The 16,443-nt window shown below is 31.4% G+C and overlaps 2 protein-coding genes across 5 annotated transcripts; one reads left to right on the forward strand and one right to left on the reverse strand.

Moving 5' to 3' along the window:
- The first annotated feature begins 2,095 nt into the window (after nt 1-2,095).
- LOC140440692 (centrosomal protein 20-like) lies at nt 2,096-13,127 on the forward strand. The gene is made up of 3 exons (XM_072531055.1): nt 2,096-2,254; nt 6,168-6,371; nt 12,938-13,127. The coding sequence occupies exons 1-3, from the start codon at nt 2,221-2,223 to the stop codon at nt 13,063-13,065; spliced, it is 366 nt and encodes a 121-aa protein (XP_072387156.1). The 5' UTR covers nt 2,096-2,220; the 3' UTR covers nt 13,066-13,127.
- Nucleotides 13,001-16,397, reverse strand: LOC140440691 (transmembrane protein 17-like). 4 transcript variants are annotated; one of them, XM_072531054.1, is made up of 5 exons: nt 16,131-16,397; nt 14,401-14,504; nt 14,231-14,344; nt 13,349-13,433; nt 13,151-13,289 (listed from the first exon to the last, which is right to left on the reverse strand). In XM_072531054.1, exons 1-5 carry the CDS (start codon nt 16,204-16,206, stop codon nt 13,264-13,266), a joined length of 405 nt encoding a protein of 134 aa, XP_072387155.1. In that variant the 5' UTR covers nt 16,207-16,397; the 3' UTR covers nt 13,151-13,263. The 4 variants fall into 4 exon arrangements, with proteins under 4 accessions (XP_072387153.1, XP_072387154.1, XP_072387152.1 ...); XM_072531052.1 differs by having other exon boundaries at nt 13,001-13,433; nt 16,140-16,397; XM_072531053.1 differs by lacking the exon at nt 16,131-16,397 and adding an exon at nt 14,567-15,031 and having other exon boundaries at nt 13,002-13,433.
- Nucleotides 16,398-16,443: the final 46 nt, after the last annotated feature.

The following is a 16,443-nucleotide window of genomic DNA, read 5'->3' on the forward strand; positions in this document are numbered from 1 at the left end:
TATGAAAAGCAATAATCATTGGGAAGAAGCAAATCGTTGCTCTAACACATGAGAACACCAGAATTACAAACATACAAAGCCTCTGACACACTTGAAGAAGTAATCAGTAACCAAGAAGATGTATCAGAAGTCCTTCCGGAAGAAGTAAAATCGATAATTACAAAAATGAAAAGTGGTAAAGCAGCTGAAATACATGGTATAACAGTGAAACCGCTTAAATACGCTGGCCATAAAACCTGGAAAATCTTAGCAGGCATATTTACGAACTGCCTAAGATCGAGATGCATACCAAACCACTGGAATACAGCAAACATAATTCTCATAAGAAAGCTAGCAAAGAGAATGTCAAAAACTACAGACCTATACGTCTATTACCAATAATATACAACATATGCACCACATCAACATCATTCAACAACATTAGATTAACAAACGGATTAGATGCTGCACAGCCGAGAGAACAAGCTGGTTTCAGAAGTGGATTCAGTAACATGGATCATATTCATACACCTCGAGATCTAATGAGTAGAGAATATGAAATACCGATAGCATTAACCTTTATAGATTTCGAAAAGGCTTTCGATTCTATATATCCCAAGCCAGTAATAGAAGCTTTAACTAACCAAGGCATTGACAAACCGTACATAGAAAATATATACAGACAAATGTGTAATATAGTATTTTTCATATAAAAATGCGTGCACGTCACAATTTATATAAAGTGGCGTCACTTATATTTAAAATTTCCAGAACGTCAACCTTAAAGTTCAAATTTTCGTAACACAGCTAATAATACGAAACCCATGCGGAACTGCTCAATCTTTCATAGGCGTCAACATGGTATAATAATCACAAAAATGTAATCATCATTATATTGGGAATTTTAGAATTATATTGATTAAATAACTAAAAACATGTGTTATTATTAATAATATAAATTTTATGAAATAACTCTTCAAGTCTAATATTCCACAAAATAATAATTTTAATTAAATATATTAGACAACTGTCTATTTATTGTTATGTATTGTGATTGTGGTATGCCAAAACAACTAAATAGTCTATAGAAAGCTGATAAGCTTTCATATAAGATAGATTATCGTAAACAAGAAATAATGGCGGGACGTTTTTACTATTAATAGTCTAAAAGAGGTAAGTTTAAAATTTAGAATATATAATTTTGTATTAAAATGTTTTCTTATGTATTTTAGTGTGTTGCAGTAATCTTAAAACTAAGTGTATTTACTGTTAATATAGTAGTTTGATAAATAGTTGACATTTTAAAAATTCTTTACTTACTAACTATTCTGATGTTTTGGCAACACTGTGGGGTTCTGACGTCGTAAATCTTGAATGACGTGCACGCATTTTTGTATGAAAAATACTAAACAGTAGCAGTGTGAAATTTTATGGGAAGTGAAGTGAGGTTTGGAAGATTTTTGATAGAGAGCAGACGCGGCGTGTTTAGTCTGGAGGAACCGGCAAATTTGTTTAAAAAAAAAAGTTAATTATACTCGACTGTAATGTGTCAGGTGTCAGTTTTTAACAGAGTAATCACTGTTTTGTTTCGTGCCGTCTAAACTAATCTCTAAAAATTAAATTACAGTTCTGTCGTAGCTTGTCAGAAATTTCTTAATTCGAATCTATGTTTCCGTTTAAAATATGGCGATCGCGTGCTGACAAACTTCAAAGGCGGCATTTGAGAGTGAGCATTCTGATTGTTATTTATTCTGTGTCATAAGTCACAACTTATCATTCAATGTACTTAAACATAATTTTTTAAAACATCATAGAAACGAGGAATCATAACCAATCTCATATGATATTCTTATATAATAAATCATGTAGTGTAAAGTCGACTTTAGGAATCAGGGTCCCAGTACAGAATACAAATGATTTGTGGGTCCCAGTATTTTTAAAGTTGATTGATCTATCGGGATATTTTACGTTAAATAAAGGTCTGATAGTGCGCCTGAATTGCCTGAATAAAACATCTGTGTTATTGCTATTTTCTTAATATATTTTTTTTGTTTTTTCAATAATAAATAGGGCTATATTAAATATAATAATACAAATGCATACTTTGAGCTGTGATATCATAGAACAAACTTGCACCTAAATGTTTGTAACAACCAATGCAGACCGGTCTGGACAGCGTCACTTGACAGTTGCCTAGCAACGATAAATACAAACAAACATTTTAATCTGAAGTATTTTATTATGAGCGACCCAACTGAAAATGATTTACTTGAGGGTAAGTAATATAAAATTTTATAGTGGTTATTTTAGGTATAATTTGCCACTTGCATAGATAAAGTATATTTTGTATCACAAATTTGGCCCTCCAATCTCTCACGACTCTTTATGACAAGTCTTGCTTTACTGATTCCAACTATTTCTTCTTTGAACGTTCTCTTCTTTTTTACCATTTTCCATCTTTTATTATTGTTTTAAAATTTCGATTCTCTAGTATTCATATAATGCGACCAAGCCATCTAGTTCTTTGGGCTCGTATTTTTGCTGTAATTATTGATTTTCCAGCATGTGTATTAATGCTTTATTTATTTCTCTTCCCTGGATTATTGGATAGTATTGTTAGTCCTACGAAGATTTTTTTGAGCACCTTTCTTTCCCAAATCTCCATTTTCTTTTCTTCCTGCTATTTCATAATTCACGTTTCGCTATCATATATCATCGTGGGTCTGATTTATGTCTCGTAAACTCAAAGTTTATCTACTCTTGCCCCATTTTTTGTTTTCAATGTTGAATTTAGTAACTATACCGCTCTGGTACCCTTCATTAATCCTGTGTCTATTTTTACCGTGGTCGTTATGGTTGCTCCTAAGTATTTAAATTCTGAAAACTGTAGACAGACTCTGCTCTTTTCATTTTTATATATTTGCTATCATTTGATGTCATTTGTTATGTCTTCTCCTATTTCCATATATTGCGTTTTTGTTTGGTTTATTGTTACTTCGTATCTTTCGCCTCTTTCTTGAAATTTGTAGAAACCTTTTCATTCTCTATGTACTGTTCCTTACTATTGAAAATAATTCTGTTTGTGCTCATATTTGATATTCTTACGATTTGTTCTAATACTAAATTGAATAAATTTGCTGATAGCAGATCTCCTTGTTTTAAACCTGTATTCACCGTGAACTGTCTTGAAAAGGTTTCTTCCATTGTTACCCTATTTCTCGTACCCAAGTGCCATTCGCATACATAATCATTCAGTTTATGGACTCGTAAGCATGTTTAAAATCGATAAATAACATATTTGTCATCCTAAGTTTTGTTTGCATGAATTTTTTTCTTTATAGTAAACTGCTGCGACTGTCACGGAATTAGCGCCACGAGAAGGTGACGCGAAATAGCGGTTCTTCACATTGATTTACTGCTCTCGATCAATGCATTTCTAGTCATCATGTATTTATTCTAAGCAGGTTTAAATTAAAAACTGCATGAAATTTAGTACCAAAAAACTGTGACATTAACAGAGAAGTAAAAAGTTAAAAGATTATCTGTTCTTGTTGAATCTTGTAAAAGATTAAAGTTTTCTTTTCGTTCTTTATTACCTATGAAATAAAACTTATCTTTTGCGGTTTTGTCAATTATTTCATGAAGGAGTTAACATTATAACAAAAAAAAAATGAGACATTGTGAGTTAAAATCGGTCTAATGGGCTCGAAGATATAGCCCTGTACATACCATTTACTTTATAATGTTATGAATCATTTATATTTACCTTTCATAATAATAATTAAAAATTAATATAAAAATATTTATTTTCCAAAATCTTGCATTTGGTGAGTTCGAAAAATAGTTGCTAAAAATGGACCCCTTAAAAATTATGAATAAAGTTGTACAAATAATTGGAAAAAGGTATTAAATAAGAGAAAACATGATCTAGTTTTTAAATATAAGTATATTGCAACAATTTCAGAAGGTTATTTTTTCCAATATAATACATAAAAGATACAAAAATATTTAGGACAACGACTTGCAGCTGTATGGATCTTTATCAGCCCCAGCACAATCCGCATGGGCCCACAACGAATACATCATGGGACTCAAAGTTCGCCTTTACAATCTTTCGAATATTTTCTGTCACAAAACATACACAAACCGCTATCCTCTTAAAATTGTGACATTCCCGTAATAATGTCCAATTCATATGTTCCAGAAGAGACACTGATTTCATCTTCAGTGTCTTGATTCTTTTATATTTTGTTCAAAATTTTGACATTTTTTACTAGCTCTTTCCCTTTTATAGAAGATCCTGCTGCGAAAAAAGTTTTCCGTCGCGGTTGCTTTTGAAACCTTGAGCACGTTCTTGCTGTTCAGTTTTATGGCTTCTTTAGCATTTTAGATTTCATCAACTTAGATTTATAAGGCAAAGATGTGATGGTTGTTGAACTGTAGGCTTTCTGTCCCCTATTGGTGGTACTTTTGTTGATTTTTGGAATTGGAATGATCTCGAACGGGCTTACATAGACGATTTGGGTCTATGAGGATTGTCAAATGTAGATGGTAACACAGGATTGCCTTGATCTGCCGAAGATGTTGACGGTTGATTAGGGTCAAACTCTGCATTAACTTTCATTCATTGATCATTGATTCATTAATCGTTATAACACATTTTTCACTAATCCCTATAAAGCTTTCATTACCTGCCGAATCTCGCATTTTGCTTGCTTTTTCAATATAATCGGCATCAGAAAACAGCTCCTTGTTCAGTGGATATAGTCCTGTGGCTTTAAACAACAACAATATTGGACTAGCGCTTCTTCTAGATTTGCGCCCAATATTATAGGTCTGCGTCTTTTTGTTTGTGCTGCTTCGATAGGCGTACTGTACTTATCTTTGCTTAATCTCATTAGTGTTGTCTTCGGCAGATTAAAATGTTTACGCGCCTCGTTCCACCCCATCTGCGAACTGCATCAATGGCCTGAATCATTTTGGACGGACTCCACTTTCTCTGTTCGACCTTCTCCATTTAATTGATTTTAAGAATTTGTAACAGAATTACAGAAGTGTGTAAACTACTAAGAGCGGAGTTTTAAATCTAAAAAATAAGGGGTCTGATTTAGGTAACGACGAGGGGTCTGGTTTGGGCGACTATAGCATACATTTTATTAATGTCATAATTTTTTAATCAAACCATTACATGAACTATATTCATAGACATATAACACAAGATAGACTGATCGTTGCAATACCAGCCCGTTTCCCAGTGCGACAGAGAAAACTGATCCAAAGCAGTCCCTACATTTTTTTCTAATTTGCCAGATTTATCGACCACGTGACTTAAATGACCGATGAGAAGGTCACGTGGTCCATAAACCCGACTCATTAGACAGAGATGCAGGGACTGCTTTACGTCAGTTTTCTCTATCGCACTGGGAGAACGCGACTATATTTCAGCAGTCAGTATATCTTGTATTATATGTCTATTACTGTATTAGTGGCAAACAATAACCTCAAACCTTATTATTTAAAAGAATATATAGATTTAATAGGTTACCTGCGAATATCTCGGAGAAACAATAAAAAATATAACACAACGTAAAAACTTTCCACACAATCAACACACGTTGAGGATGACTGTCAAGCGATAAGTGACGTGGCCGGCTTATGCGCTTCACCACTGAGTAATGAAAGGCTAGCGGTCCGCAAAGATAATATTGATACCATCTTCATAGCGCCTTATGAACACTATAAATTTCCTATTATGTAATTCTTGTTCCTTGATTTTTGATTGTCTTCTATATTCTAGGGCTTATGATGTCAATGATTTAGAGAGAAAAGACATGTCACATGCCACATGTCACATGTCACTATATATTCTATCTTTGTTCAGACTACATGTTTTGTCTTTGTTGAGAACTTATTAGGTAGAGTAATGTAGGGCCGGATAGATCATGCACAGCATATTATTAATTTATTTTTTGTTGTGGGGTCTGATATGGCCCCAAGAGCAGATTGGAAATCTGTGATGGTTTAACCTTATCTCAAAAGCGATGTTTAACCTTGTTAACTGTACAGCTCGTTCAACATAACATTGTTGTATTTCCTTATTATTGTTTTCCTAAGGCTTTTATTCCTTTTGAACCCTTGTTAACGTGCTTTCTTTTTTTGGGATTTTTAAAACAGCAACTATTTTGTAGCTATCAAGGAGTCCCTTGAAAAAGATGGAACCTTAGGTAGGGTCAATGGAGAAATAAGAGCTCGTGTGATGGCGGTGTTGAACCGAGACTTTGAATGTGCCGATCCACCGAAAGTACCGGAGGAAACAAAATTGATAAACGAACTGATTAGAGAATACCTGGCATGGAATGGATATCTTTATACTGAACAAATTTTAATTGCAGGTAAGCTGGACAGTGAATTGAAAAATATTACTAGATGTTCTAAACAAGAATGTTTATAATTAAACTGCAAAATTTATTTACATTTCTATGTCATTTTAGTTTCTAAAGTAATAATATTATTATTTTGGGAACTTATTTAACCCTTCCAATAAGCAATGCAAGCGACGAAAGAGCCAGATGGATATTAACAATGGCCAGAACAAAATGTTTTTAAGATCCACATTAGGCCAACAAAAATTAAATAGTTAATTATTACTTTATACACAAAAAGAGTTATTAAATAACTCTATTAATTATGACAAACTAATTGACGAGTTTAAATAATTAAAAGTAAGAAAAAGGGCAAAAGTAGTTCTGTATATGACGGTAAAAATAGTAGAAAACCTTTGAATTTTTTTTTGTTTGCATCGATATGATTGAAACATTGACAGGAGTTAAAAAATAGCTCAAGGATCAAAATCTGCCCTATACCAATATGTGCTTTTTCTCTGGGGGTGGTTATCACCTCAACTTGGAGGTGAAAAAAGTTTATCAAAAAAAAAAACACGGTAGTCGCTATAACAGTGAATTCTAAGACAAAAATGTTCTTTAGAGTTTTTTTGAAAAGTCAATATTTTTGAAGTTATTCGTGACTGAAAATGTTCACAAATTACACGTCAAAAATATGTTTTTAAACGGGATTTCGCAAATAATTCGAAAAATGTAGATTTTGTCGAGAAAACTAACTGGATATAAAATGAAGCTTATAATAAGAAAGAGATTTGTTTTTAATTATTACCTAAACTTAATACTAACAATGATGTTGAATAAGCGTAAATGGAAAACTTAAAAAAAACCTTTAAAATAACACTAAAGTACATTAATTTAGCAAACTCCCATCAGTAAACATGAGCACGTGTTGATATTCCCCGTCTCATTCGTCAAGAGGCTAATAAATATAATTTATTACCTTAAGCCAGACAGATTCTCATGTTACAGATCCAAACTTGCCAGCATTTTAAATTCAAATTGTATCGTGTTGAGTTTTAAGTTAATATATTGTGTTATATTTATGTTACAGTTATTGTTAAGTTATTTACTGGTCGTGTCATATTTTAGAGTTTAGTTTAATTGTGATATAATGATTAAATTTCAAGAAATTCTTACACTAACAGTTTCAAAAGTAAATATTTTTAAAAATTATATGATACACATCAGTACGAACCTGTTTAGATTTCACGTGCTTCTATTGACGATTGGGAATTTGTAAAATGAATACGGTTTAATAAAAGTGATTTGCATAAAATTAAGGCAAGTAACAAAATCACTCGCCAAAACCACCCTGGTTAAAACTATTTGTTGTTAATTCACAATTTACTTCATGTGTATACAAAAATTACATTCTGGAAGTTTATCTGGTTTAGTTTTGAAAAAATTCGAGTATAAAGTGACAGAAAAAGTGCTAGAATACAAAAAACTGGTTGCTTTACTGAAGACTTTACTGAAGTAAATTCTAAATGAAAAACAAATAGTTTCAACCAGTGGTTTTCGCGTTGGTGAGCTTTTTATTTTTTGCGCCACAAAAAATATAAGCGGACTTTATTTTAGTTATAACTTAGCTTAATTTTTATGTAAATTACTTTTATCGGTGGTAATTTTAAAGATTTTTGTAAGGTCTTTAAAAGATCCACTAGGAAATTTCTTTCTAGGAAATTTTTACACTTTCTGACATAGAGGGCCTTCCATGCTTAAGTTGTAAGTTAAGTAATACATGAAGATTACATTACAAAAACATTCTTTTCATATTCAAATTTCATCTCAACAGCACATTCAAACATATCATTTACTATATCACTCCTCAACAACAAATTTTATAGAATCATCTTCCTACATATGTCTTTTTTACTATTTCCTAGGTCCCAAATGTTTCATAACATACTGGACCTGTTGTTAAAATCTTTAGTTAAGAACAAATTTAGACACATGTATAGTTGGTTGCCTATCGATACCTATAAAATTTCATGTACTCCAGTCTACCTAAATCAATTTATAAAACAAATTTTTTCAATGTTTTTCAATTTAAATATAGGACAAATTCACATTACAGACTACAACATTGATGGTTGATACTGTTATATTATTATAATTTTAATTTATTCAAAGGTTAAATAATGCTGGCTTCTGTCATTTTTAGACAATTACCGTAAGTTGCACTGACTGCTTTGTTCCGACATCCGTCCTAACATGTCAATATTGTCATTTTTATCAGTTGTTTTCAACAGGTCCTCGAAGACACTTTGTCTCAGGACCATGTAACCGATGTAGAGCCATACGTTGCCATGTTACCAATTCCAACAGTAACTTAAACATCCTAATTTATAATAACATATAATGTAACATATCTATAAATTAATAACATTTAAAGGGTTTTCACCCATATATTTTACTGGCTCATAGCATATATAATTTGTAAGTATTAACCACATTTTGCATAACCTTAGTCAACATTTTAAATTTTACGTTCTTTTGAATTAAAGTGGTTATATACTTTCAGGTTACACTGATGATGGAATTTACATTCCGAAAACGTTCTGTAATGTATTTGTGATGTAGCCCGTTTGGGTATTTTATTATATACCTTTTACTAAGGATTAATTATGATATAATTAATAATGTAACATATCTATAAATTAATAACATTTAAAGGGTTTTCACCCATATACTTTAGTGGCTCATAGCATATATAATTTGCAAGTATTAACCACATTTTGCATAACCTTAGTCAACATTTTAAATTTTACGTTCTTTTGAATTAAAGTGGTTATATACTTTCAGGTTACACTGATGATGGAATTTACATTCCGAAAACGTTCTGTAATGTATTTGTGATATAGCCCGTTTGGGTATTTTATTATATACCTTTTACTAAGGATTAATTCTTTAAAAGAGTTTCTGTTAGTTTTCTATACAAAACTTATCGTTTTCCGGTTATTCATTATCATATATATTAGGATTTTTGTATTTGTTAAATATAAGTCTACTTTCAAGCAGCCATAACTTTGTTAATATTAAGGTTTCGACAATAACAAAAAAGGTAAACTCTTTAATTTAAAAGCTTTATTTTATATACAGCAGTTTTCTTGATAAAATCTAAATTTTTCGAGTTATTTGCGAAAACCCGTTTAAAAACATGCTTTTTTGATGTGTAATTTGTGAAATTTCAGTCACGAATAACTCTAAAAATATTGACTTTTCTAAAAAACTCTGAAGAATATTTTTATCTTAAATTTCACTGTTCTAGCGACTACCACGGTTAAACTTTTTCCACCTCCATATTGGAGTGGCAACCACACCCAGAGGAAAAGCACATATTGGCGTAGGGTATATTTTGATTTTTGAGCTATTTGCTACCTACCGTCAAAATTTTAAGCCAATCCACGGACATAAAAAAAAATTCTCAGCAGAAAACCTTCATATCCTGGACTGTAGGTATAACTAACCAATCTGGGTATATTTGTGTAGGTATTATTGTTTGTTTTAATAAATATGTTTATGTTAAATAAGTATAACAGACATAATGAGAATTGTCAGTGTGAACTGTTGTTAAAATATCGTAAATACCACCGATATTCCAAGAACACCAGGAACACTACTCAGTCTTTATGCAGTGACACAGCAATTGCGTCTAAACACAGAAACATTTATGTAGCTATAAATAACTTACAGATAGCATTGGATAACACAGAAGAATGGAGTATTCAACGGAAATAGCCATCAACTCAGAAAAAACGCAAGAAGTCATATTCAAAAAGAGAAGAGAAAACCCAGACGAAAATCCGACAGTGCAAAAAAAATCCCATCGAATAAAAAAGAAAAGCAAAATACCTAATAGTCACAATGGATCAAGGACTAGCCTTCACGCAATGTGTGGACTAAAAAATCCAAAAAACAACAACACCCAGAGCGCCAATAAGAGGACCCTCTTATTACCACTCTGGCAATAGCTTAAGAGGTAGGTAGAAGAAACAGATTAAGACAAAAACGAAAATAAAAGTGATTAACAGCATCATCCTTCCAATAATAACATAGGCATCTCTCATACGGGACACATAACTAAATCAAACAAAAAAATATATAAGCTACACAACAAAAAGCCAGAACAAAGTTTGCTGAGCTAGAGAACCCCAAATCCAATACTGTGAGGGATAATAAGGTATGATGCGTGCCTTCGATGGGAGCACAAAAGACCAAAACAGCAAATCTGGTCTAATAAAGTCTATATAATCGTAGCTCTATCAACAGAAGACAAACCAGCACATAGCACTGACAATTTTAACAATGACTAATTCCTTTTCAGACATCTCTCGACAAAAGTTACAAAAAAACCCAAAAAACGGCTTCGGCTACCAAAAAAATTACAAAACTACTAACAAAAAGACGAAAGCCACCAAAAAAAATTAACAATACAATCTCACCAGAGATAGCAGGAAAAGAGCGCCTTACGCTAACCTGCTTTGATCGGAATAGGATATCATGTTGGAGTTCTTGTACCCAGGACTTCCACACGATAAGCACTTTGCTGAAAGAGGGCCCCTATCGCACATCAGAGTACCGTAAAAAGGGAAAGGGATGGTCTGGAGCATTGGAGATAAACAATAATAAAGATAAGATAGATTAGAAAAGACAGAGAAATAGATAACAAGAGAGATATGTAAAATGACCAAAGTTAAGAGAAGATAAGAAAAAGAGCGCCACTTAACTTTTTGGGGTTACAGAGTAAAAAATTAAGAAACCTTAGAAACGAAGAGATAAAGAGGAATAATTAGGTTCTGAGAGCAAATATAAGAAAAGATATTAACAGCTAATTATTAAATAAAGGTGGTCAACACACTACATAAACATATAATAAATAATATGTTCGGTGGAATTCGTCCACCTACTTACAAACATATACAGCATGATCTTTCTCCTGGTCGAAGATATCGTGATAGATAAATATTTTTATTAGCAAATATTCAGAGATACTCTATTATTAGGAAACTTATTATTAGTAGATAAATAAAATTCAGTAGGTAAACAAAACAAAATATATTCAATAACTGAATGACCAGACGGGTGAATTCCAAATACAAGAAATACAAATAAATCTACCGTAACATGTAAAAAAATGTAAAATCTTTCAATGTAATACACGTAGACAAATGCACGTATAAATAAAATATAACATTAAGAAGAACTTGATGTTTAAAAAAAATCCAAAAGAGTAGATCATATAAATATCTCTCCTTAATGTTTTAGGCTTATCTCGAGATAATTGGCTTTAAAAGTAATAATTTATAGCAAGTACAAAATAATACTAAATTAATTTACAATAAAGTTGCAGAAGTACAGAGACAAGATTATAACAATCTGTTTTACCAAAAATTAAAATAAGGATCAACCCTCACTTGGTTGACAAGAAGCTACTCGCACATCTTTTATTTAAATAATGAATGTTTTTTAATTAATATTTGTTAATGAAAAGATAAAAAAGTTAATGAAAGTTCTAAAAAGTGCAATTGATGAAATCGTTGTTCCTTAGAGGATTTGATTGCATCGGTAATTAGCTTTAACCACCAATCAGGAAAATGTTGTCGAAAATAGCCCGTAGAATCTACTTTGGAGATAATTGGAGCTAATATTAATAGGAAGACCACTTACACTAACTCTAGATGATGTTGCCTCTTAAATGGTACTAAATTTAAACTGTACTCAACTTTAGTATCAAACACTGAAGTTAATTTATAATATATATTTGATCTACTCGGGTGTTAGATACTTGAGATACAATAAAAGTGTACATATACACTTATAGGTAAATTCCCAGAGAAAGAAAAACGTCCAAACTCTTAGACGACACAACCAAAAGTCAGTCTAATCTCTTACACTACCCAACGAAAAGTGATTCTCTTTTTCTCAATTTGGACAAACTATTCCGTAGAACAGGATCATCCCCAGAAGAACTTCCTCTTATCAAGAACCTATATAGGACTTATTTTAATTTTCGGCGGAAACATATAAACATAACGTTATTTTTTGAAAAGGGAAGCAAAAAGGCAAATAACTGTACCATATCGAGAGAAAGATTTTCTTTGAGGTAAAGCTATTTGTATGAAGTTTAACAAATTTTATTACTCTCTTCCTAGCGCTATAAAAAAGGGGCGTAAATGTTCTTTGTTTCCAAAAAAATGAAGATTGCTCTCAAATTTCTAACAAAGCAGCCATCAAGTAATCTGTATGTTTCGGTACTTCTTTTAAAAATAAAAAAGCTGAACGATATCGAAGAATTAGGTATATAAAGATACAAAATCTAAAGTACCGTTACCTTCTCATAAAGGACTATATCGGCATCTCTCATTCGTTTCGGCTAGGTGCAAAAGGGAGATTTTTGGATACGGCCATTGGCGTAGCTGCGGTAATTGCAAAAGGTTTTTAAAATGAATCTTAAAGTAATATATAATAATTAGTTACTAATCTAATTATAAAAAAAATGTTACAATGCTACAGAAAAATGTTTTTTATTTCTCATTATCTTGTTTTTTTTTTAGAATCTGGTCAAAAAAATGAAAGACTGAGCAGAGACGTTCTAACGACTAAATTTGGCGTAATGGATGACTCAAAAACCGCAAAGATACCATTATTGTATTATATAGTATCAGCTTTTCAAGGATTTTAATTAATAATTTTCAATTTTATACAATAAATATCAAATAAAACAAACACAACTGTTTTAATTTACATTTATTGATTATTTTCTACATTACATTCGCCTTTCTTCTGATTTAAACAGTCATCAGTGTTATTTGCTGTAGCCTTTTCTTGTTGCTTCTGTTTCTTTAACTTATATATTGCGGTTTGTTCAGATGCAGTGTATTTAATAGCGCAGTAACCAGATATGAGCTGTATACAAAGAAGAATAAACATTACAGCTTGGACAATGATTTCCAATACGTACATACCGAAATAAGGGTTGAATAATAAAAAACCTTGAAGGGGTAACTGAAGTAGTATTGAAAGCATCCAAAATCCTGCCAGTTCCGGAATCTAAAACAATATTAATAATTCTAATAGTGTGTTAACTAGAGAAATGTAATGTTTTTTCCAATAAAGTTTAACTTAACGCCAAATATTTTGAATTATATGGATTGCATTTTATGGACAACAATTTTATGGTTTCTAATACCTTGAACACATTAACTGCCGTCTACGCACCGTGTCTATGAATTTTGTTAAAACACGAGCACATGAAGGTTTTTCTTAACTTCCATTAAAGTTTGTTCAAATCTTTTCCAGATTTCTTGCAATGCATATTCTGTGAGTTTTCGTTGTAGTTTTATAGCAATTTTTATATGGTTCTCGTTTTTTTTTAACATTTACTGTTTTAATTTTCAGAAATCCATGAAGTTTTCGTATTAGGGTATGATCTGTCTTTAAGTCTAATTGTTATAAGTGTGTGTTGCATAGTTCACAGGCAATGGATTTACGAAAACTCAAAAATATCAATTGTATGCTAATATTTGGGGTTTTTCTTTTACTTGACCTCGTCGCTTTGTAACTTAGCTGATCCACACGAATTATTTTTATTGATAGCATTAACACATTTCAAAGAAGATAAAACAATATCAATAAAATTGGTTTCATACATGGCCATGAAAGTAGATTGCACCTTTGTATGCTTACCACAGTTGTATTTTTACAAACTGATAAATCGTTACTGAAAGATGTTGATTCGATGGAAATTTAGCAAGTTTTTATATCCAGGAATAATTTGGAGTACAGGTAATAAGCATAAAAAATACTAATAAAACAGATGAAAAATTACTAAAGAACTAGTTACTTACTTTATCCTTAAGATTGCCTTCATATCCCAAGTAAATCCTTAAGAATTCCACGCCAAATATGGTGCTAACAACAGTAACCGATATATACCTATACAGTTCATCGTAAGACTGGTACTGAAATATACATAGTAGAAACTCTTATAAAGATCTTATACAAAATATTTACTTACATTTTTATTCATAAAAAGAATAATGACAATTGACCAAACGGGTAAAAAAATCGAATTGAAATATAAAGACATCTGTAGAGTAAGATTTGAGCATATTTTTCTGTCTGAAAAAAAAAGAAACAATAATTAACGAAAATAAAATGCGAATTGATACTACTAGATCTACTTTTTCAACTTTGGTGAATGTAATTTACATGACTGTGAAAGCAGTCTTTTTTGAGTATTCCTTCTTTACTTTTATTTTTTTGCTTATTAACCAATTTAAAAGCTCTTTATTTTTCCAGTCACTATTAGGTAATGGTTCCTTTTATCTTGAATGGTACCTGGCATTGTCCATAATTACGATATAATTGATCGATAGGAAATCTATCAAGTGACGAAAATAACCGAAATACTAATATTGAAAATAATAATTTGAAAATATTAGAAGTAATTTCTTTATGGTAGTCTTGCGTATAGTTTCAAACCAATTCTATCAAACCGTAATGAACAAATGCTTCATCATCTCCGATATGAGTGATAATTAAACGACGATATTTAATTGTTGGAAATTTTAAAACAGTATACAAATATTTAGTAAATGTCCGGCAAAAACGAAAAAATGACTCTTAAAACACACTTGGACAATTTTATACTTGAGGAGGTGACGTTCAAAAAACGAAATGTCACAATAAATCATCTGTTGAGATTTTGGTGTCATTTTAAAGCTTATTTTTAACCCCACATGTTAATGGATAAAAGTTTTATCAAAATAAATTTTTACATATGAAATATAGGTAGCGAAATAAAACAAGTTTTGTCCACTATAAGTGGTTGATCAGAAAAGGTTTAGTCACAACCAGGTAATCTCAGGACAGCATTCGCCCTACCCCTGATGCTCTGTTATTTGAGTTTAGGAGTTTTTACAGTGTTCTGTTCAGCTTCATTGTTACCGTGTCTCAGAGTCTCAGAGCTAGTAATATTCAATTTAATATTAATTAGGATGAGTGAAGTTATTCATGACTCTTTTGTAAGCGTGGAAGATGGAACAATGGATCAAGGAAGAGGACTACAAATCCACAAAAGAGAGAATTTGCAAAGAAGAAAAGGGTAACCCAACCTAAAGGTTAGAATACCTTAAACCCATGCTTACATTGCTCTAAAAGGTTTTCGTGTAAAAGTTTTACTCCCAGTGACTATTCTCCTGTGAAGAAAGCTTTCTATCATGGACTTATCCTATTTATTTAACTTCTCGAAATTCCCTTAAATTTAGAAAAACTAGCCCCTATATTTAATCTCACGATTCACAATGCAATAAATAATGTTGTTCTATCTCAAATTATTTGAATAGTTTTTCTCTCCCTGTTTCGCACATATGGCTAAAATTTGACCCGCTCAGATATAATGATCGATCTGTACCTCCGTTTACTTGCTCACAGAAACGGTATCGAAGGTTCACATTGCTATGATGATTGCCATTCATTTAATAGTAGATGGCACATCAAGAAGAAAGATTTGTGTAAATAAAAAATAGAACACCGAACAGTCTCGCAAATAAAGAGCAGGAATTGAATGTGTAGATATAATTTTGACTTATAAATATGTACAAATATAAGGTTCACCGTAAATGTTAAAACTGTAATATTTACCCATTAAATTCAACAAAACTTGACATTATAACAATGGAAGACGATAGCATTTGCTATAAAACCTCCAATATATCTATTACAATATAATAAGATTGTACTTACTATGCTTACTTTGTAATTTTACTTCATCTGAAATATTTGAAATGATATTTCGTGTCGTTGGTTTTGTCAAACACATTGCTTCAGCAATACTGCAGAAACTTTACTATTTTGTGATAATTATGTTTCTATATTATAAAATGGTTTTTAACAAATAGTTTTTAGAAAATACTGATAAGAAGTAAAAAGAAATGAGGTATATTTTTTTATAATATCCACCAATATTGTATGTTTTATCGTTTTATAATATAGTGCTTTGACGACCGATATTTTTCCTCAAAATGTTTTGACAGTAGTTTGTATACATTATACTGGT

The sequence above is a fragment of the Diabrotica undecimpunctata genome, chromosome 5 (assembly GCF_040954645.1).
Source record: "Diabrotica undecimpunctata isolate CICGRU chromosome 5, icDiaUnde3, whole genome shotgun sequence".
In the NCBI taxonomy this organism is placed as follows: Eukaryota; Metazoa; Arthropoda; class Insecta; order Coleoptera; family Chrysomelidae; genus Diabrotica; species Diabrotica undecimpunctata.

What these genes read in the sequence shown, in the direction of transcription:
- LOC140440692 (XM_072531055.1), top strand. Translation starts at nt 2,221, where the DNA reads ATGAGCGACCCAACTGAAAATGATTTACTTGAGG. An exon ending in TGAAAATGATTTACTTGAGG is followed by an intron (nt 2,255 to 6,167) that starts GTAAGTAATATA and finishes ACTATTTTGTAG; the next exon opens with CTATCAAGGAGTCCCTTGAA. An exon ending in TGAACAAATTTTAATTGCAG is followed by an intron (nt 6,372 to 12,937) that starts GTAAGCTGGACA and finishes TTTTTTTTTTAG; the next exon opens with AATCTGGTCAAAAAAATGAA.
- LOC140440691 (XM_072531051.1), bottom strand. Translation starts at nt 16,206, where the DNA reads ATGTGTTTGACAAAACCAACGACACGAAATATCATTTCAAATATTTCA. An exon ending in TTCTTTTTATGAATAAAAAT is followed by an intron (nt 14,345 to 14,400) that starts GTAAGTAAATAT and finishes TGTATATTTCAG; the next exon opens with TACCAGTCTTACGATGAACT. An exon ending in AAGGCAATCTTAAGGATAAA is followed by an intron (nt 13,434 to 14,230) that starts GTAAGTAACTAG and finishes ATATTGTTTTAG; the next exon opens with ATTCCGGAACTGGCAGGATT.